Source organism: Vanessa tameamea, chromosome 15 (genome assembly GCF_037043105.1).
Source record: "Vanessa tameamea isolate UH-Manoa-2023 chromosome 15, ilVanTame1 primary haplotype, whole genome shotgun sequence".
In the NCBI taxonomy this organism is placed as follows: domain Eukaryota; kingdom Metazoa; phylum Arthropoda; class Insecta; order Lepidoptera; family Nymphalidae; genus Vanessa; species Vanessa tameamea.
Genome location: NC_087323.1, coordinates 10,256,023 through 10,279,660, shown reverse-complemented (window position 1 = coordinate 10,279,660; position 23,638 = coordinate 10,256,023). Strand labels below are relative to the sequence as shown.

Sequence of the window (23,638 nt, the reverse complement as noted above, 5' to 3'; positions counted from 1 at the left end):
ATTGCTCTGCACATATAATGTCCATAGACTTAAAAGACAAAATGAATATTTACCTATTTGGGTTGTTACGGGCGTGGAATAAAATCCAACTTTAATTTTAGCTGAGTCCGTATCTTTTATTTATTTCAAGGTAGATGAGTAATACTGCTAGAAAAAAATTACGTAGAGGACCTAAACTATATTACCAGACGAGATTTTATTGATTATAGTAAAGCGAATGTGAGATGAATATTGGCTCCAGCGTTAAACCTGTATTGCGGTATCTTGAGGAATATTGGGTAAAATTGAGTCTCAGGTGGACTAATTATATCGAGTGGAAGATCGTAGCTCTGAACGTGCGTCTGTTAGTGATCCTGTAAATTCTAAACGACTTGACCGATTTAGTGAGCAACAATTGAATTTCAGACAATTTATTTGTTATGTCGAGACGATGATCTAGCTACAGAGTCTCCTTGAAGACTAATCATCAGAAACTAGGATTGAATATTTGTAATCTATTCAATAGCCTCCGAAAAAATATTATATGAATTAAACCAATAAGATATTTAGGCACCAAAATCCCCCAAAATCTAAAACATTTACGAGAAGATTCAAGTGAAACAAAACAAGCTACAATGATATTCCAAGCAGCCGTCGATTTCAAAATTAGAAAAACGTCTATTGTTATTCAAAAATGTTGCCAGAAAAGCAATATCTATTGTCATAATTTCGCATTCGAAATGCAGACTAAAATAAAAGTTTAATACGAATATATCCTTCAATGGTGCTCGTTTCAGACGTACGAAACTTCTCCATCGCTCCGCATTAAACACGCTAGTTCGTCTCGCCGTGACAATACGTGTCCCTTAGCATTACACGCCCGAGGCTCGCTCCTCCGTCGTCTTTACTATCGCGGAAAAGTATATTTTTTAAATTAAATTTTCAAACTCGCTTCAGAAGAGCCTCGAGGTAAGCTTGAACGTTACTTTAATATAATTTATAGCAATTTTTTAATTTTAAACTCGATAAATTTTGTACGCTTCAAACTTTTTATATTTTATATAAAATGTGGAATTAACTCAACTTTGTTTAAATTTGGGTTAAAGCGATGCTATAAATAAGTATTTATTTTAAATTTGTTTCGAAATAATTCAGCACTAATTGATTGAATTTTAGTTTAGTATTATAAAAGGAACATAACTGTCGGCAAAGGTGTCACAGCTAGGCTAAGGCCTTCTTTCCTTTCGATAATGTATGAGGCATTTTTCACAATACTGCTTAACTACGGATTGGTGACAATGGACACGTAGCAAATTTACACTCGACACATGTATTTTTTCCTCGTGATGTTTCCCTTCACTGTACACGATCCGAGCGAGAGGAATTGAAAATGAACACATATTCAGTAAGTGAAAACTCGGTCGTCACGTGTTTGAACCCGAAATTTTCGGCAAAAATCACGTGTTTTGGAACCTAACTTATCTTGCTCTGTAACATTAGCATTCTCATAAATAATCTTGCCAGACTTAATGAGTTATCGAGTTCCATTACTTGTTAAAGTTGGAAAGTCATATCATGGAATGACAACGTAACTTTTAATTATGTTGCATAATAATAGAAGAATCTGATCAAGTCATGTACTAATTACTTGGCAATATAAAAAAATAAGACCCCGCATGAATCTCTCGAAATTAATTGGCGAAATCATCACATACATTCACATCTACCCAGCTATACTAATAAAATTAATAAATGTTTCGAAGCACACTCATGCCCAAAAAAATGTATACGAATATTTGTCGTGGTGTTTGTGCTGTACATTGTTTCCAGTTGACTTACCATAGACAAGTTCAACGCAAACAAGATCACAGATAACATATACTTAAAGCTGATTACATAAATCTCCATTAGTAATTCACATCGCTTACCTCAGCGGTGATATCACGAGATACGTGACGGCAATCCATATCAATAGCAGTAAGACGGCCACCCGTTTCCATTTCGACAGGTACATCATAAAGTAGCCATTTAAACCCGAATGCCCGGTGGGATAGAGTTTCATCATGAACTTTTCATCCCCATTTCTTTACTGCTAAGATTATTTCTTAAGTACTGGAACAATAAAAAATAATTTATTCAATATTAAAGCGAACTTAATAATTGATTAGTTTTAAGTTAAAACTATCTTTCAGAAAAGGTAATGTCCTGAACTCAGAAAAAACAACAGAAATAATGTTTATATTATATTTGGCATCGTAATATACTTGCGTTGTTTGTGTTTATTTTAGAGATCACGTGAATAAAATAATAATAATATGAAAAATATTTTTTTACTAAAAAACAACTTCAACATTTATTTTTAATTCCGTTGGTGCCTACACTTGGTAAACCTGGGTTCGTATCGTGGGTATTTTAGCATCAAACAATAAATGTTTTGAGTTTTAGTAATGAATTCCTATTAAAATATAGTGCTTGGTAATTGCATTTATATTGCGTGTGTTTACACTTTTATGTTTTAAGCACTTTTATTACATTTTAACAATGTATATTTCTCGTGACATAAAATTACTTCGATAAAAGTATTATCATACATTGATACGGGTTATATTTAACTACTTTAGTTAGTAAATCACACTAAACATATCCTTTCTTGATGATTAAGATAATGTACGAGATCTTTATATAAAAATAAAACGGGCCTTAAATATACGGAAGAGAAGACTGAAGATAATAATGAGTTCTATTCCCAAAGGCATTACAGTCAAATCAGACTAACAATATTATAAGGATTATAATAAGATAAACAGATCTGTTTAAGATTAAATACCAATGAAAGAGTTGTCTAATTCACGTTGATTGGTGCAATCGATGCAGAGATAGGATACCAGAAATATTGGACCAATTATTGATCGTGAAAACATTGTAGTACTTCACAAGTACTCGTTAGTACTTAACAAGTACTCGTTAAGTACTACTATCGTAATAAGATTTTTTACGAGCCTTTTTACTTCGCCATTTTAGTTCCACTTCATAGTATGTGCAAATCCTTGCAACTGTTTTTTATAATTGTTTCACCTAACCGATTGTATTAAATATGTATACATTTTTGGTGCTGAAGGTGAAGACTAAAATATAATATATATATTTTATTATAATAATTTAATGTATAAATTTAAATATTTCATCCATGGATAAGAATTTATAAATTTGTTTTATATTTTGAATGCTAATTTATGTACTTGTATACTTTGACGATAAGAGTTATATGCAAAGGCATAATTTTGTACTAATTACGTTGGAATTATTCATAAAATAATTATTATTTTTTAATTATCATATGTAGACGGATTGGCAAATTGGTCACGATGATGGCAAGTGGTCACCACAACTCAAAGAGAATGACGCCTTGAGAAATTTTAAAGATTTCTTACATCGCCAATGTGCCAACAAACGTGGAAACTGGCGTGTCCCTTGTGCCTAACCGGAACACAACAATTCTAAGTATTACTGCTGGTAGAATATGTGATGATTAGATGGTATCTACTCAGACGAGCATGCACAAAGCCCTACCATCAAGTAAATATTATTAAGAAGTATAATTAAAGATCACAAAATAATAAGAGCATCATCTCTCCACGATGATAGGAACCGTAATTTTCCCTAAACATATCGATCTTTCCATAAACAACCTTAATTCAACCGAGACATTTAATAGTTAAAAAATGATATTACGACAATACAACTTGTATTTTCAGAAGTATCAATATAAATTAATAACACTGATTATTGTATATAGTCTCGAATATTATACGAACTACGATTAAAACTACTAGGAGTCTTGTTAAATACTTCATATTGATCCATATTCAGAATAATATTTATAAATTTAAAATACGTTTCAAAAATTGTGACACACTTGAACCTGTTCCGCTAGCGTATGGAAATGATCACCCAATTAAACTAAGCGTCCGAGAAAATATCACTGCAGTCACTCGAGGTTTTTAACTTAAATAATATTACTACAGAGCCTAAATACTCTTGTAATCGAACCGTTCATGGTACTATTTTTATTGAATAAACTATTTGTGCTCGCGACTTCCGACGCGTTTAAATTTAACAAAAAAGGTATTGTTGTAGCCTAAGTTACTCCTTATTACATCAGCTATCGGCCAGTGAAAGTCCCGTCAAAATCGGTCCAGCCGATTAGCCGGAACAAACAGACAGACAAAAATTAAAAAAAAATATATTTTGATATATTTACCGTGTGTACATACATATGCATTTAGTAATGAGCGATTATTTTAATATTACAAACAGACACTCCAATTTTATTATATGTATAGATTAGTGTAATGGCCGACACCCAAAGCAAGCAATAACTATAAAAATAGCAACATTAACATTTGACAGTTGAAGCTCCGAATTCAAAATTACATTTTCGGTTTTTCATCTAATAAATAAATTGGAACCTTATTTTGAGAAAAATCATAAAATTATTCACTCACGAAGGCGCGCCCCTCCAATTTTAATTACTATTATCGGCGTGTATAATGGCTATCGCTTGTTCTTACGAAGTGTATTGGTGTGCGTGAGACTACTAGTGAGAGTAAATTAAATTACATTTGTTAAGTTTACTTTAATCAAACGCCGGGCCGTTTTTTTTTGCGTGCTGCTAATACAAATTAATAGGTAGAGAAGTAGGTGAATAATAAATATATAATTACATATGTAAAATAATTTAAAACATCATTTTTTAAATATCAACACACTACTACAGTATTATACAGGAAAAGTCATTAACGCGAATACAAAAAACCGGAACTACGCTTTTTTAACATTCTAAAATGCTAGCAAGACAGATAATAATAGATCATTGATATAATCTCTTAATGGACTTACAACAGTTAAAATTATGTTATTGTATCATTAGATTTTGTAACTTAAGCTAAACAATAACTCTTCAAACATTTACAGTGCGAATGTGTTATATGAAATATCGATTGAATTCGTTTTAAAATTATTGGAATCGATACAACGCTGAGTAACAGTAAAAATAATGACGTGAACAATAAAACTACATAACGATAGGCTTAAACGAATTTAAGAATTTACCAAGTTTATTTAACCGACTTCAAATAAAGCAGGTTCTTGTGCAAATTAAATAGAAAATTCTGTAGATGATTATATATTTTTATTGAATTACCACAGACTACGTGTCCTTTCCTTGGCCGTGTTTGACTTAATCGCTGAATTAATTTACCAATTTTTTCTTGATCGCTATTAAAAAGTAAAATAACAATTAATTTGTTGTAGGTTAATTTGAACGTCTCGAGGGGTGAATTAAAAAAAAATCTTTATGTCCTTCTCCGGCACTCAAACTTTCTCCAGAACAATTTTCATCTAAATCTGCTCAGCGTTTTAAGCGTGAAGAGGTAACAGACAGAGTTACTTTCGTATTTATATTATTAGTATAGACGGATACAAACCAATTATTACATTTTTTGTTCCTTTTTTAAATTCAATCAGATCAAAATAAGCAACTTGACTTCTGTTCATCGTTGTATAAAGATTATTTTTATTGTCCCCAACACAGTCTAAATATAAAATATGTTGTCACTCCGTATGGACTTTAAAACTCTCATAAAATTGCTGTCACACAGTTTTCTATTCAAGTGTCGAGTCTTCTGAAAAAGGCATTGTTAGATCTGCCTCAAATTTTTTTTATAGATCCATTTACGACATCAATTTTACCAAGATTTATTTAGGGAAATATGAATTCTCGAATGCAAATGTTATTATGATATAATTTAAAACTTCTGATAGTTTATGATTTTTTTATATCGATTACGTAATCTGCATAACATTTATGCTAATGTTCGAATAACCTCTTATGTACGTCGACGATGAAACACAAACAATTTTGTATTTGATTCGTCTACTTTCATTCTTTACATCGTTGATCGTTGCATTCGTCGCAGATTAAACTCGAAGCGACGAATCGTGGAAACATTCGTTCATATGAATTTGTACGTACCTTTTCTAAATATCGATAAGATATCTGTATGTGAATACCCTGAAACATTTATTACGTTTAAAAGATTGAGAGGTTCGCAAATACTCCGAAACACTAAGGTATTGGTGAGAATTTGCGGCATGTGTAGCACTATTTAAGACCGGAGCTAGACACGCCCTTTGCAAGTGCTTTACTGACTTCTTTATGATGACTATTTGTTCCGTATCATGACAGAATACTTAGACAGCAGCCTTAAATAGGTTTAAAATGCGGGATACGTCGCGTGTCTGGCGCTAACAAACATGTGCTGATTAGGTCTAGATCGAACTCATGTCGAACTCACGAATTTCAAATAAGATTTAAGAGAACAGTATATAACATATATCGTGTGAATTTTCAAATTGACAAACACTTGTTTGAAGAAATCCAATTGTTAATATAAAAGCGTTATTATTCTGTCAGAGTTATACTTATAATTGATAAAAAGCGTATAATACTGTTAGTTGATTCACGTACAGGACATATAGAGTTAATTATAAATAACAAATATAACAATAGTTTTTTCCATGTAATACTAAAAACAACCACAATTTAGCACATTGTAGCTTATGGAATAAGGAGGAGTCAAACCAAACAAACAACTTTGCAATGAATTGACGCCATATCGATCGAGATCTTGAATAATCTATGATAGTCTTTATGGATTCGCGAGAGAATAATCTTGAATGTCGCCGTAGTTGATATCTGAACTTTCGAAGTAATATTAAAGTGAATATAAGTAGTTAAGTGGAATAGGTATTATAAATAAAGTTATATTGATCAGGTTTTGCTGTTTGCAGCAGGGATGTTACGGATAATATCGGATTTCGGATTTGGATATAAGAATAATATTTTACCGGCTTCAGATACAATTATTAACCGATTGTTTCGGATAGTTTCACTTACGGATCTTAGATTGTTAAGAATTTGTAAAAGAAAAAATAACAATACATAGTATTTATTTGATTTTATTTGTAGGCTGTATAGTAAGCTTATTTAGTATAAGGTAAAATGACAGAAAAAAAAACAAATAGTTTTAAAATACAATTATAATACTATTCTCTTTTAGTATGCAAACTAACTATTTAAACTAAGCAAAAACGGATATATTTTTATTTCCAAAACATCCGATAGTTTCGGTTTCGGTTACGAAGCTCCATAACATCTCTGGTTCGTAATACATAATATAGCAGAGCTATAAGCAAATTGCGTGGAACATGTAAATCTAAAGTTATCTACTCCGTCTTCAATAGGAATAGACTATAGAATACAGGTCCTATTGTCACATGTGCAAGACTTCGACTCAATCAGTCGTATAAACTGGTTTAAAATTCCTCTATAGTTTCCAGCTTCTTCTCCCATTTAATTTGAGATCTCATTTAATTTCAGTTCTAAGTAAGCTAATTTTAAGAAAGTGCCATTTTGGAGGCACAGCTTTTCTTTCTTCCCTCTGACCATATATTTACCAAATCGTTTGTAAGTTTACATACAATTTATTTCTCAAAATCTTTTAGAAAATAATTCAGTATTTCTGATTACTTTTTTTATCTGGTGTCTCATTAACTATGTCTCTCGGCCTTGCATTGACAAGTGTTTACATCGCGTGGAACTTTTAATTGCGAGTTGTAGCACTTGATGACTCGAGTACTTCACGGTTTATCTCAAATTACGCATTTCGCTTTAAAACTTGGCTATACCTGGTATTATATTATAACTCCTTATCATACTAATAATATGGAGGGATATTATTATCCATTTCCTTTTTCCTAGGTCACGAAAAAATGCATAAGAAAAACATGTTGTGAGTTACTATGAATTACTAAGGTGTAGTCTGCCTTGTTACAATAATTACTATAACAATTGATTCGCGAATCAAACTAATAAACTGTTAGTCCTCAGTACAAGGACCTTAAATTTTTTTGACATACAAAGGTAAAACTTTGTGAGTGCCTTTTTGTGATGAATCCGAAAAACTTTTCGAATGCGCAGTTTCGGCACTGCTGCGTTTTCGAATGCTCGATTTCTGGAATTGTCGATATGACGACACTATGACTTTCCATATATAAAACTTTGATTTGATTTTTTTAATAAAATTAATTTAAAAATTGTGATCAACTTGTCCGACAAAAATCATGTTGCGTATGGGGTATCCACCAGCCCGAAAATGACGTCATTATGTCTCCCCGTACATAAATGTCGGACAAAAATAACAAATAAATTGAGTTAAATAGCCAGTCCAACAAAAAAATAAAAAAAATAAATCATTACTAATGGTAAACTTATTTTTATTCAATTACTGATTGAATAAATTTAAATATTCACGTATATTATTTAAATATTATATTTACATAAAATTTGTCTAATAACATTACAATTACCTATGGACCAAGAGATTTTTTATTCTAGCACATTTCCTAGGATTTTCCTGTGACGATATTATGCATATCGTAATTAAGTATAATTTAAAAATGTTATTGAAACACTTCAATTGATAACTTATTTTTATCTGTTTAAATTATTTGAATATTACATATATATAAATTAACACAAAATGTTACAAATTATAATCACAAATTAATTTTCAAACACTAAATATCGAGTTTTTAAAAATTATTTCTTTAACAAATGCAATGCAAACCAGACACCCATTTCCCTAAAAAAAGGAAACATTTTATAAGCTCATGAGGTCATGAGCAAACACGCAACGAGCGTGACGCCCTCTTCCTTAGAGAATAGTCGATAAATTGCTTGACAAATGTAATAATTTCTCACGGTCGTATTATGGTGTTATTGTGAAGGTTATTTCTTAGCGATATATCGTTACGAGTCAATTTTGCAAGCTAATTAGAGTTGACTAACGTTAAGTGTGACAGTGTCTTGTTAGCAATCATTGGCACCTTAACCTGTCTTCACGGAATAATTAGCTAAGGCCGCCGTTCTACCGGCACAGCTAGTCCAAGCATAACTAGAGCGCCATGCCTGCCTGGTGACAACGTTATACCTTATTAAACGAGTTACTTATTTTAGAAACAAAAGTGTCATATGTCTATTTATTTATTAATATAATTTACGTATAAAATAACTTCAATTTTATATTTACTTATTTCCATCTTTGTCGTACTATTTGGTATTTACAAGCAACAAATTAGTATTACCATTTATTTTGTTATATATTAAATTAAAACTATGTTAATATTACAAGGATGATACGTTCAAAATACGACTAAAACACTCGTTTTTAAGCGTAACATTCATCTGAGACTAGCTCATGTAAACATCGTGTATTATCATCGTATAATAACTTTTCTAACACTTTAAACAGAATTTTGAGTATATACGAATTAACACCACCGCACCAAAAAAAAATACGCCAATATATATCTAATAAATAAATAAAACGTAACCTAACCCATTTTGGCGCTTTCGCTAAATTGTTTATCTGCTGCGGTTAATATGTAAGTACCGTATTTTTTTTTTGCCGTTTCATAAAAAATATGATCAAAATACCTCTTAGAACTCATAATCGTATAAGAAATTTAAAGATATCAATTTTTTTCCATGGATTCCACTTTATTTTTAAAGTCCCTTAATTACATTATTTCACAGTCCCGAGCAAACTCCATCAAATTTCCGGCTTACTTTGACCTTAAGCCTCGGAATTCTAAAAATACCTTCCGTAGGATTTTTATTTTTTTTACACGGCTTCTATACGACTACTGAAGAACTTCAGAAAATTTCTAGCTTCTAAGTCGACACAAGCCAAAATTTATTAAGACTTAAATAAGAAGTTAATATTAAATTAAAATAGTATTTTCAGAAAATTCGGAAAATAATTATTATAAATTGCCAATGGCATATTTGATTTTTCATTTAAGGTTTCAGAAGAGTACTTAAAAATATATAAAATATGTTATAAGCTGTTGCAACTTGGGCCCAAGCCAAATGATTTAGTTGAATTGGGTAGTTTCAACCACGTAGACATTTCGACACCCATCCTTCACAAAAAAAAATCATGACATTTATCATTTAAGGACAAATTGGTGGTACTTGATACTGACACGAATGCAGACAGCTGTTATGAATACTACCAAATATAATGTTGAATTTCAACTATTTCAGTGATTTCTGACGTGGTTACCTGAATTCAGCCATCTAAGTCAATATAACAGACAATAGACAATTCTTTATGTAAAATATAAACAGTTAGTTTTATAATCGGTTTCCATCTTAGCCATAATGTGTATGGCTCAATTTTCTCTATCATTACAATTTTCTACGGGAACTTATATACACAGCGATAATTTACGTGAAGGCGCGCGCCCTACGTAAGTGCACACGTAAACTAAAATAATATAACGACTGCATATGATCCGGAACAGAAAAAAATTACACAATCTATAAATACTTTTGTTGAACCATCTGATGTTGTTAGATGTTAATGACATTTTGACTGAAACAAACTATATAAATAATGCACATTATGGAGACTCAGCTCCGCAGCATACGCGGCTAGGAAAGTTAGACAACTAACTGATGTTGATATTGCTGGATTAGAATACTTTGGTTACTTCCATAGCATCCTGTCTTACGGCATTGGAAACTGTTTTCATACCTCAAAAAAGAGCTGTTAGGTCTATTTATAAACATAGAGCTCGAGACTGCGTTCGAGATCTTTTTAATAGGGTGGGTATACATACAGTTGCTTCCTAATATGTTAATAACAATATTATGTATGTATAATCACAAAAATATAAATATTTTTCGAAAAAAACGGTGACAATCATTGTACAGACACGAGAAGGAAATGTAAACTAATCAAACCTTGTTTCCGAGTTCGCAAAGTTAATACATCCTTTCTTGGGCACGGTATTATTTTCTATAGTAAGATTCCAAAGCTATTTTTAACTTGGCCTATTAAAAATTTAATACTATGTCAAAAAAACATTGATAAATAAAGCATATTACTAAATACAAGATTATATTAAAGATAAAAAAGTGTGGACTCAGTATTTATTTATTTCTAGGCAGGACATATAAAATAATAATAGCTCTTTAATAACATATTCTGTAATTAAAATAGTGGTAAAGAATAACTACTGAGTTGCTTGCCGGTTCTACTCGGTAGAATCTACTTTCGAACCAGTGGTAGCTTTAAATTGAATTCAACACTAACATGACGATTCAAAAATGCTTTTATAAGCCTTAATCTTAAATCTTACTTCAAAAAACTTAAACCAATAATTTTTTGATTTTGATTTATATAATAAACTGGTAATAGGCTGGCTAGATATCAAAGACTTTATCAAGATTTTATGAACATTATCATTTTTAAATTCAAGACTTTGTTTTTCTAAATATATATATAAATAATATAAAATAGCATTTTGAAAGCAAGATATAAAAACTTTTTCTTTTCATTCAAAAATGTGATTCATATTATAGGTATATTATTATTTCATGTAGTGAGCATGACAATGGTACTAGCATTAATAATTATCCCATTGCTTTTATGTACTTATAAGTGTATAACTTAAGCTATAAGCTGGCAGTAGATAAACATGAAAAACAAAAGGTAGTTAATGAGTATGATCGATTTGTGTACAATGATCATTATATTGTTCAATACATAAAGTTGCAAATGCTTTGAATTATGTTTCTTGGTATTAGTAAACTGCATATTTACTGAGCAAACAAAATGTTTTATATTGACAATCTAAGTAAATTGAATGAAAAGCTGTAAATCTTTGTACATTTGACAACAATAGTAATAATTAAAAAAAGAACAAACTTTTTAAACAAATTTGAATGAGAATACAGAAACAGATGTCACTTTAATCAATATTAATTTAACAGCAGTATCAAATATCATAATATATGGTTGTACTAGATATTTATTTTATTCAACTTAAATTAATTATACAACATTCCAATGCTTATTGACTCATTTCTCTATTTTCTTTAACTTCTACTATCTCTTAAGATTATTTTAAGACTATTTTAAAAACTGCAAACAGTTCAGATCAGGTCTTACACTGCGCTCAAACCATTCACCCTAACTTTTGATGCCTATTCATAGCTCTAGTTTTCTATAGAATTCTTTCAATTTTAGTTCGTGCTGTTTAACTAAGTACCACTTTTAAACAGTCTGTGAAAACATTTTCTGAATAAACTTTCTTGATTGTTTATTTGTATTTATTTTATAATGTTTGTGTTTAATTTATTTAAGTTATTTTAATTGTTTATTATTTTAATTGTTGTACCATCTTCATATATTTCCGATTACAGCATACAGCAGATCAAACTGCTAACTGTAAGCATTATTTAGATGGTGGTGAGTTAAAGAACAAGGAAAGTATATACATATAAATTAAAACTGTAGTGGGTATCCTATACATGTTTAATTTTTAATAATTTACTATAAATTAATTTGAATTCAAAAAGAATTACTTTTATTAGAGACCACAATTAGATCACCTCTATAAGCTTGTCCTTTAAATAAGAACTTTTTGATGTCATTATCATCTTGTCAATTACTATCAGTCTCGACAAAAACAAAATAAATATGACAAGTCAAAAAAATCTAGTGAGAACAACCAGAATCTTTTAACTTTTCACATATCTAATAAGTTTAGAAAATGCTGGGCTCAAGAAGGATAGAGCCTATATGGCCCTTTGATCAATAAAGTAAATAAATAGAATTCCATACAGGAAAAATCTTTTAGAATAATTTTAAGCACATGTAATTATAAGGTATGCCTTACATTAGGGTTAATCTTCCCAAAACATGTAATTTTAATGAGACTCAAATTAAATTTAATAAAAACCAAATTAAACAAATAGATAAAAAATAATAATAAACTACATTTATATATATTTTTTAACATACAAATTGATTATAAATAGAAGTAACCAAATTTAAGAACTTATAATAATTATAACAGGACATGAAAGTTAGTAAGAAATTGTATAAAATATGTAATTTAAATGAATCAAGAAATAACTTAATAAATCGTTTTTAAATAAAATTTAAATATTTTACAAACAAATTCATAGATAATAATTGTTCTATAAATATATTGTTAAAAATGTTGGCATCAAACCGAGTAACTAATAAAATAATATATTAATTAATATGAATATATTTTAAAATTTGCTTTGCACGTTAAGTAAACTCAGAATATTAATAAATTCTGTAAAAAAAAACAATTGTTTGCTTACCTTGTATTTAAATTATAAAAAATAACACCGCAATATTTGGAATATTTATTAAATTTTAACACACGATTAATTCACACGGGAAATATTATTGCTTATTTTATAGCAATATTCACAAAGTTATTAAGAAATATTTATAAGGATTTAACAACACAAGTCATGCAATGACAAATTAAATAGGTACATTTACTTCTCCGTTAAGACTTATAGAGCCTGTCACTACAGTCGTCAGTCGTCACTCATCCGTCGAGTCGACCGTCACGTCAATCGTAATTTAAAGTAAGCATAGACAAAACATAGACTAGATAAGGCCAATGATGTACTATTCAAATTTTCAAATGAAAACATAACACGACTCCAAAATAACATTAACATTCTTATAAATAGTAATTCTTTAATTATTATTATTATCTAGAGTCTCTTTAACTGTTTAACAAAAAATAATAAACCTAATAAAAATAGTATTTAGGAATATATCATTTTTACATACTGCTCTTATTTTAATATAGTTTATTTTTTTATTTTTTAGGTTCACAAACAAATTAAAATAAAACGAAGCGATATATAATTTAATGGTTGGTATTTTGGGCGTAGTTCTTATTTTAATGACAATGTTTATATTTTATGAATGAATATATTTTAATTAATATACTTGTAAGCGATAAGATATTCAGTACATACAATGACATAATTTTCTTTTGGATCCAATAAATTTAACTCTTATGGAAACATGTAAGTAAAACATTAAGATTTTTAATTGTAAATAAGAATTTATTTGCATATATTTTCCGTTTTTCCAACGCCAGGGAAATTAACAATTTACACTGGCAGAACTAAAATTGAATTGATTATCAGCGCCACCTACACATGTCTTTATTGACGCTTGTCAGCACGTCAATAATATTTTTCTATGTCTAATCTTTTTCTGTGCTTGTCAGTTGTTACTTGCCGTTGCACTTTTTAGTTTGTAATTTTAACGCGAATATTTTTCTCTGCAATACGTTAAGAACTGTCCCTGAACTCAAGATGCCAAAAAAACCACCTAAGAATGCGTTTTACTTCTACATGATCGATTTTAGAGAAGAACAGAGAAAAAAAGGCGTAAATTATAAAAATATGGCAGAAGTTGCTGAAGCAGCCGGTCAAGTGTGGCGGGTAAATATTTTATTTTCTCTTGGAATGTACTTATTATCGTATTCAAATTAGAAATAATATTATGATTAACTAAATGCAGGAAGCACCTCCATCTGTAAGATCGAAGTTTGAAGGTATCGCAAAGAAAGAAAAACAAAAATTCAATATTCCTGATATGAAGTTTACCTCAACTGGTATACCTTTGGCTCTTATAGAACAGGCTGAAAAGGACGTTCGGGAAGCGGAAGAATTTGAAAAAAAAGACATCAAAAATTTGGTCAATTTGAGAGCATTTAATAACAGTATGTAAAATTTTACATTTATTTTAATGTTTTTCAAGTCCGCAAAAACCTGCGTTATGGCGATGTTATACATAGCTTCTTTTCATCATGTTACCCTATTACAATAATACGGATGAAAATTTGACAGTCAAATGCAATAGGGTATTTTACTTTGTTTGAAAAAGTAGAAAGCATATTGTTTATTTTCTTATAAAAAGCCACAAAAAAAAATATTTCGGCAAAATAAACATGCTTTCCTGCCATAAAATTAAATTAAATTTTAAACCTTTTTTATTCCTGGAAAAATGCTGTCAGTCATTTTTGTGGCATTGGGAAAAACAACAGTTATGTATACTCCATTCCAATGAGAATAGGAAAGAACCAAAACAAACCGTACTTTTTGATATCAGAAGTGTTTTGTTGATAAGTCCGCTATATGATTTACTACAAACAGTTTTTGATTAATATATCTTCATTTTTAATACAACAATATTTCACTTAACTATGAAATTCCACTTTAATTTTACTTCCAAAGTAATGAAAATAGTTTTGCTGACATTTGATTGAACATTACTTTTTCAGTTGGAATATTAAGATATGATGCTATTTTTAATAACATTTTGTTTTTTTTTTTTTCAAAAATGTTATGCAGAGAAATTTATTTCAAGGTCATAGTCATTTTAGATATAAGATAAAATAAGAATTTCTTTGAAAGATATATAAAATTTTATTTATTCAAAACATTAGCATTATACAATATGTTATGTCTTGAAAATGCCACTTTATTATTGAAACACACAATGTTTCTTTTTATTAATGATAAAAAAAAGGGAATAGAAATCTATTCATATAAATAAAATTGTGAGTGTGCTTCTATGACTTATCGCTGAAAATAACTACCTCTATAAGTTAATAAGGCTATTTGCGAATTACCACGATCTAAATCAAAACTACTGAAAAAGGTAAACAAACCTAGATTTACGAATTTCATGCGATTTGCTAATAACTCAGCTATGTTGTGCACTACTGAGAGTTTATGATCAATATATCTTTATTTATAATACAAAACTGCACTTAACTACTTATTTCCACTTTAATTTTACTTCCAAAATTCCGATTACAGTTTCATCGACGTTCGACACGCAATTTTTTCGCAAATCCGTGAATATCATAGATTAATCAAGCTCTCGACCAATAATATTGCGTCAATTTGCTGGTGTGTTGCTTTGTGGTTTTCCTGTTGGAATAGAGTATACATTATTTAAAACCTTGACCAATAATATCACTTCATTTCTATTTCAAAGTTGCTTATTTGTCTTTATTCTTGGAACTGAACTTGAAAATTGCATTTAAAACATTACCTATTACTTTTTAAAGGTATTAAAACACTGGACATATACTTGATGGATGTGAACTACTACTGCAAGGCGGGATCTGATTATATCATTGGTGAAAGCACATTGCTACGCTTCAATGTTCAAGATGGCATCAAGGATACTTATCATGAGATTATTAATCCTGGTAATTATTTTTATTATTTTGATTATGATAAGGTATCTTTTTTTTTAAATGTTACATATATAGGTCAGGTGCGGCATATAACATGCCTGAATCACCTCCAGCCAAAATATTAGTGTTTGACAATAAATTAACTGAGTGTACAATCAACAGCACTTAAATTTCCCACTGACATCTGGAACATAATACTGTAGTCTGAAGCTAAAAGAGCAGCAAATTAATTTTTGTGTAAAATCTAAACCAAAATTTGCCATGAGTCAAAGAATTAAAAAAGTGTCTAACAATAGCTTAACAATATCATGAACAAAAATGTTACACAAAAAGTCATAATGTCATGTAACACAACTGAAAATAAGCATTTTGGATATAGGCCCTTTTACGTCTTAGCCGCAGAATAATTCTTTATCTTTTTCTAGGGGATATTCCACTCGGATACACTTCTGAAGTCAAACTAGGCAGCCAGACTTATGGTCTCGAAATGCCAGACGATTTAGCGCCGCGCAGTAACTACATGCAGATCTTGGCCAATGTCATCGATTATTTGAAGCAGGTGGATCACAGGGCAAAGGTCTTGCCGCCGATATTCACCATGCCTGATAAAGTAGAACCGGTGCAGAACTTTATTCACCAAATGTGCCGACGAGCAGGTAATGTTAACAATTTCAACACTAACTAGCAACCAGCAGTCCTTATGTGACTGACGAGAACTTCTCCTAAAACCTAATACAGTAAATGAATTATCGCATATGATAATATGAAACATTGAAAAGAGACAAATTAATCTAAAGATCTTTTCATTGACAATAAAATTCTCGAAAACAATAACCATTTCATTGTCTAAATATGCAGAGGATAAACAATTTATTCTGAATAGTAATCAAATAAATAATCAACGTTGAAAGACCATTTGTGATGTCAAAGTATTAGGTTTCGTCTCTAATTTCTTAGGTCGTGTTTACTTTGCAGAATTTAAATTGCTTTAAAACATACATTGTGTTTATTCTTTCTTTCTACTTATTATTTTTTTTTTTTGTTTATAGCTGAAGACGAGAATCTGTTCCGTATATACAAGTTCGATATTCTATTCTTTACAATGGTAAACGCGCTTAAGACTCAGCCAGACGAAGGTTTTCCGAAAGAATCATTGGCCCTGCTACAGCTGAAAAAGGATTCTTTTAAATATACGCCCGGGATCGCTTGCGAGGTATGTCACTGCGATTGTACTTTAACATGGTGTTAGTTCTTTATTACATAAAATATACGAACGAATAATAGAGAACGACTTCTATAAACTAATATATTATTTATGATTAATTAACACGAAGGAGAGGAGGCCCATGCCTTGCAGGGGGACATTAATACGCTGCTACTACATTTTACTCAATAACAAACTGATAATCGAGGCTACCCGCACCACCCGCAGCACCACGAGAGCTCGGACATGTCGGTGGAGTGCAGCCAGTCGCGCGCCAAGCGCTGGGCCTACACGGCGCTGGACAGCTGCTGCCCGGCCGCCGGCGTGGCCGCGCGCCCCGCCGCGCACGTGCCGCCCGACTACGACCTCGACGTCAGTACCCTCTTGGCGATGTACAGGGTTTTTAGGGGGAGGAGTAAAAATTATAAATTGTTTTATTTCAAATTGGTTACTTATATTTGAAATTTCCTCTCAAATAGTACAATGAAAATTCTAGGGGTTTCTAATCAGCACATAATCTTATTATTAGAAGTTGATCCTAGGGGGATCAATCTGTAGGAGTTGACATCACTGTCATCCCGACCTATTCCCTCTAAATTATCTCACCAAATTTATATATCGCAAAATTTTAAAAATAATGTTCTTTGTTAAATAACGACTCAATTCTAAATGGTTAAATTAAAAAAATATTTTTAAATTAATGAACGAAAATCCGTTTATTACCTTTAATGTAATTAAAAAGTTATATATTTAAGGCAATATGTGTGGTTTTTAGTATAGATTGCTTAACTTACCACATTACATAATAAAATATTTCATAAACCCATTGTGATAAAAAAATAATTTTATCATGTAAATTGTTAATTTAATATTGTATATTTTTTATTTCAGAGTATCCACGTTTTCAAGGAACAGAAGAAAGTCAGGCACGCGCCATCTGTAGCTGATTGTGCTGTAAGATACATACAAATTATTAAAATTAAATATTCAAAAACTCTATTTGATTATCTGATTGTCTTGTTGTTACCATATTGCAATTGTAAAATGTTTTAAAACATGACTGAACATTACATTTCAAATCCTTCATTGAAGATCTTTGACATTTGCAAGTCTCCTTTTTACATTTTCCTTTCCTAAAAGAATGGGAATAGGGCTACTCCCAATCGAACTTGTGTTTTATATATTAGACTGTGTTCAACTCTTTGTAAAGATTTTTATATATTGAAATACTTTGAGTATGAATTCTATGGTATTTTTAAAGTCAAAGTCAAAATATATGTTCAATACACGTAACACGAAGCGTTACACTTAGATTATCAACTCTCTTCTTCCTAAAATTTCTATCGTGATGATGATTGAAAATAAAAACATCTAGACATCCAAAAAAAAAACAGAAAAACTTAAAAGTCGGTCAAAAAATAAACAAAATACATATGGACACTATGCTTATTTAATAATTACTTATTTTCTCTATATAAATATAAGCAAGTCTATCACATAAAGCCTAATAGATAAATAGAAGAATCCCCATCTTAATATTGGATTTGTTCCTGGCATATTATTAACCAATAATTAATAATTTTCAAGCATTGCATGTTGTAATTTTAATCCATCTTTTGTATTACAATTTCTTATTTTCAATTATAGCAAGCAATGTCTTCATGCAACATTTCTGGGACAAGCGATTCATTCTATGACACTACAATCAACAGCTCTGTGGACAGTGAGTATTTCAAATTATCATATAGTGGAAGTATTGGCTAGTGGTAGATCTTGGGTGCAAGGTTTGGTACCATAGAGCAGTTATTCTATAACCAATTCTAAGGAGTAAAGATAAATAAACATCTTTGACCTTAAATAAACAAGACATCACTGGTTGAGATCTAGAATGTGTTATTCAATATCAATTTGTGAAAAAAGTGAATATCGATTTTTTTTAAAATAAATTTAATGTGGATATAATTAGTTAGTTGACATAGTCGACATTCTACTATAAATAAAAGTATATAAATCAAGAACTGTTTATAGTGTTATAGCAGAACTTAAATATCAAATTCAATATGTATATCTGGAAATGGTATTAGAATAAAGTATACCACCAAACTGATTTGTAGTTGTAACTTACTTGAACTTAACTCAGTTGTCTCATTTTATAAGCTAAGACGAGTAAAGAAATATAATTGCAGATCTAAAATAGTTACCTGCACACAAGAAACGTCTTCTACAGGTTGATTGTAAAGTTTTATAATATATAGATAGTGGCAGATGACAACTCTATGAGACGAAGCTTGACCAAATATTTTATTTATTTTATATTGTGAATTTTTTTTCCAGGTACAAAGAAAGAGAAAAGGGTCCACGTTCCATTGCGTATGCCCAAAGCTGATTGTGAGTATATTATTGAACTTAAAAAGAATTAGAATTATAATTAATTAAAGCAACTATACTTGAAATGAAATTGTTCAAAGAAAAGCTTTTCAATTTCCTCATTTAGCCTCTTATATGGCAAATAGAGAGATTGTATTTTTCTTTATCGAAAAATAATAACAGGAGCCATGTATCGAAAAGCAAAGAGATCCAGCGCCTAATCTTTTAATTTCTCATCATAATATGCAAATGAGACGATATTTTTGATCATTGTACGGTTACATAATTATTGTAATAAAAATGTCTTTGGGCCATTGCTATCTGGGCTATCAAACTATAGTTCACAAAATATACATGTACATTTTTATCTACAAGGTTTTATCACAATGTGTTAATATTATATTTCAGATTCACAAGCTATTCGAGTTGCACCGGAACTCACAGAAGCTGACTTTCCCAGTTTGGGACAAAGACCCGGTCGAGGTAATAATAATGTTATATCAGTCCATTTAAAATATGTTTAGTTAAAAAGAATTACAGTTACCTTTTAATAGTGAAGCATTACAGCATGTGTATTTAAACCGTAAAATTGTAAATAACCTTAGATTATAATCTATCTTGTGAGATTGTGACTTTATTTTTTATGTCATAGGTTTGCGGTCGAGCATATGGGCCACCTGATGGTTAGCGGTCACCACTGTCCATAGACAATGAAACTGTAAGAAATATTGACAATTCCTTACAAAGCGAATGCGCTATCGACCTTGGGAACTAAGATGTGATGTCCTTTGTGCCTGTAGTTACACTGGCTCACTCACCCTTCAAACCAGACTACAACAATACCGAGTACTGTTGTTTGACGATAGAATATCTGATGAGTGGGTGGTACAGTGGTACCCAGACGGGCTTGCACAAAGCCCTACCACAAAGTAAAACACTGAGCTGTGAAATCTTGAAAGACTGTAAACCGAAACATACTGCTTACAATTAAACGCATTAAATTAGGTAATTACATTTTAATTATAAAAACTCTAACCTAACCAAAATATGATAAACCATCGAAATTTTTGACGTTTTATTTTGAGTTAAATCACCGTTCACAATGTTTCGGCAGTTTACAATCTCGCGAGATAGATTACAATCTAACGGTATTTACAATTCTACGGTGATATATATACTAGATTTCACCCGCGGCTTGGCCCGCGTGAACTATTGCCTCACTAGGTACATTTTTCCAGGATAAAAAGTTATCTATGTTATGTGTTATTACAAACTATAATTTATCTCTTTACCAAATTTCATTCAGATCCGATTCTAATGAGATTCAGCCATTGTGATTGAGTAACAAACATCCATTCCTCTAAACTTTTTCATTTCTGAAATCAGTAAAAGATATTCATTACTATGAGTTGATGATGACAGGTTGATCGCCAGGTGTTACCCAAAAAAATATTCTATGTCCTACCTTGATGTTCAAGATTGCTTCATATCCAATTTCACAGAACTCGGTTCAGTGGTTAAGTGAAACAGCAACAAACAAGACAGACAGAGTTACAAAATATAAGCCTAAAATAATAAGGCTACTAATGCATTTTTTAAAATCAGCCTGCTAGTGTTTCAATTTCATAAATACAAACTGCAGTTGGATAATAAAGTATACATATATGAAAATCAGCGGCTTGTAGTCGTCTGTTACAGCACTGTTTTGATTAATTGAAAAACTCAAAATTTATCTCTTTTCAGGTCGAGGCATGGGCGGCAGTTTCAGCAAACTCAAACTTGACAAGTAAAGCAATTGAAGTTATATGTCATTAATGTTTAAAGATTTACCTACAGATGCCTAATTTTAAGTGATAATAATTATTTCTGACTTTCTTGTTGTTCATCTATAAGGATATTTTTTTATAATTTCTTATATTGACTATTAAGTTTATTCTTGTTATCATAAATAGTGTCTATGGTATGATTTGCAAATAAATCTTTAGGCGTAGCTGTGTTCACTGTACTAATATGACAACATTGGCAACTGTTGAATGGAGTTCGCTGACAGGTCGTGCTAGTGTTACATTCAGAACTCACCCGGTTAAATTCAAGACACAACAAAGTCAGTCTTTATTCCATATTTAGAAGCATTACATTTTATTATTGATTATCATAAAAGTTCGGGCTTGGTAAAATATCAAAAAAAGAACAGGGAAAAGAAATCGAGATTATTATTATTTTTTTTCAATATTTTTTTTATAGAATTAAATAATTATAAATTTTAATTGTTTGATCTGTTCGTTTCATTCCAAAGTATATTATATTAACCACTTTTACGAATATATATTTGTCAGCCTGATTTTATATATAATACTCCTTTTCACTTTGCCGTAGTCCAGTAAACAGCTATTCAGACCGGGAACTAGTTCTGATTGTAATTCATACGTACTGTATACTAGTATTTACTTGTTGAATCTATCCAGAAGAAGGCACGTCCCTCTATGATACTCTACTCGGACCAACCTCTTAAAAAAATTTAATACAATTTATTTACATAATTAATAAAACATACATTAAATACTATTATATATACTATAAAGTTGATGTTGTAAAAACACTAAAAATTAAAAAAAAACAAACAGTCTCTTCCATTTAGGATTTTTTTTTAAATATACTGTATGTACTCAACTGAATTTGAAAGTTAATGCAAAATAAACTATAATATGTATGCAACTTAAACATCATAATTAGTACTGGCTTTAGGTAGTTGTTGTGAGCATCCATTAGAGGAGGTACTTCTCACAAGTTATACTACTGGACACAAATATTTGGATCAATGTGTTACGATTTTGCGGAATATAGGTGAACTAAACAATGCTCCCTGTACGAGGCATTTAAGATGCTATCTTAGATGCTATTCCGAATGGATTTGTCAATGACGTAAAAAAAAATTTATAGTCTATATGTATAAAATAAGGATGAACAAGTATAGGTCATTTGCCTATATACCTAACTAAATTATAAAAAAAAATATGTATTAATGACATTTTCTTGAATGGCAACATATGACACTAAACTATTACTAAAAAACAGCTCTTTTGAGTTTGGAAGTAGAGTTAGAATTAATTTCAATTAGGTATGATAAATATAAATAGAAATTAACTGTTTTCCCCTTATTATCCCCCTAGGACGGCCTTTAATTTTTTGTTAATTTTTTCAAATGTCCAACCCCTGAAGCCATCACTTAGATTGTTTTCTTTCACTATCGAATTTAACAGCGTCTTTATATCCTACAGTTTAGATATTATTCCTGAAGTTCGGTGTAGATTAGATAAAAAATACCCATTACAATACAAATATTAACAAACGTGTGGTTGTATTTTTGAAATTAACTTTAATGTTACTTTATATTATATCTAGCGTTTATCTTACTCTCAATAGCCTATGTCAGTAGGAATATGTACGCACATACATTTATATTATATATGTCTGTAATATAAACACTCTTAGAATGTTTGTTGTGATAAATGTGTAGAATTTTAAACATAATATATTGGGATATTAAACCATGTTATATTTGTGGTAAAATTTTCAACTTTTAGTAGATTATCTAAATTATGTTTAAGCTGAAATGATTTCGATAGATCCAATAGGATATCAAAATTTTCTAAGACGTCTATAAAATCTAAATTGGCGTCATAAATTTATAAAAAAAATACAGTAAATATATTCACACAGTACAAAGAGAATCTATCAGAATATCAAAGTATTTCGATGTTCCTGACCACGAAAACAGAGCTCTTAGAATTCTGTTTTATTTATGTATATTTTATTTTATTCAATGTATATTTGTATAATATATTATAAGACTGTATGAAGACTGACGGGCAACGATCAAATGATTATAAGTGGTGA

The 23,638-nt window shown here is 30.3% G+C and overlaps 3 protein-coding genes across 3 annotated transcripts in view; 1 reads left to right on the top strand and 2 right to left on the bottom strand.

The window, feature by feature from the left end:
• LOC113398445 (alpha-(1,6)-fucosyltransferase) overlaps positions 1-13,514 on the bottom strand; it is a 35,385-nt gene extending 21,871 nt beyond the window's left edge. The window contains exons 1-2 of the mRNA XM_026637188.2: positions 13,250-13,514; positions 1,908-2,091 (exon numbers count right to left, since the gene is read on the bottom strand). Of these exons, the coding sequence (XP_026492973.1) occupies positions 1,908-2,044 (137 nt within the window). The 5' untranslated portion in view covers positions 2,045-2,091; positions 13,250-13,514. The remainder of the gene's footprint in view (positions 1-1,907; positions 2,092-13,249) is intronic.
• LOC113398427 (tetra-peptide repeat homeobox protein 1-like) overlaps positions 1-23,638 on the bottom strand; it is a 306,660-nt gene that overhangs the window by 98,919 nt on the left and 184,103 nt on the right. The window lies entirely within an intron of this gene.
• On the top strand, positions 14,197-21,784 carry LOC113398436 (protein maelstrom homolog). Its single transcript, XM_026637180.2, has 11 exons — positions 14,197-14,401; positions 14,481-14,682; positions 16,039-16,182; positions 16,596-16,826; positions 17,220-17,383; positions 17,603-17,746; positions 18,266-18,328; positions 19,022-19,097; positions 19,709-19,762; positions 20,150-20,224; positions 21,485-21,784. Exons 1-11 carry the CDS (start codon positions 14,273-14,275, stop codon positions 21,529-21,531), a joined length of 1,329 nt encoding a protein of 442 aa, XP_026492965.2. The 5' UTR covers positions 14,197-14,272; the 3' UTR covers positions 21,532-21,784.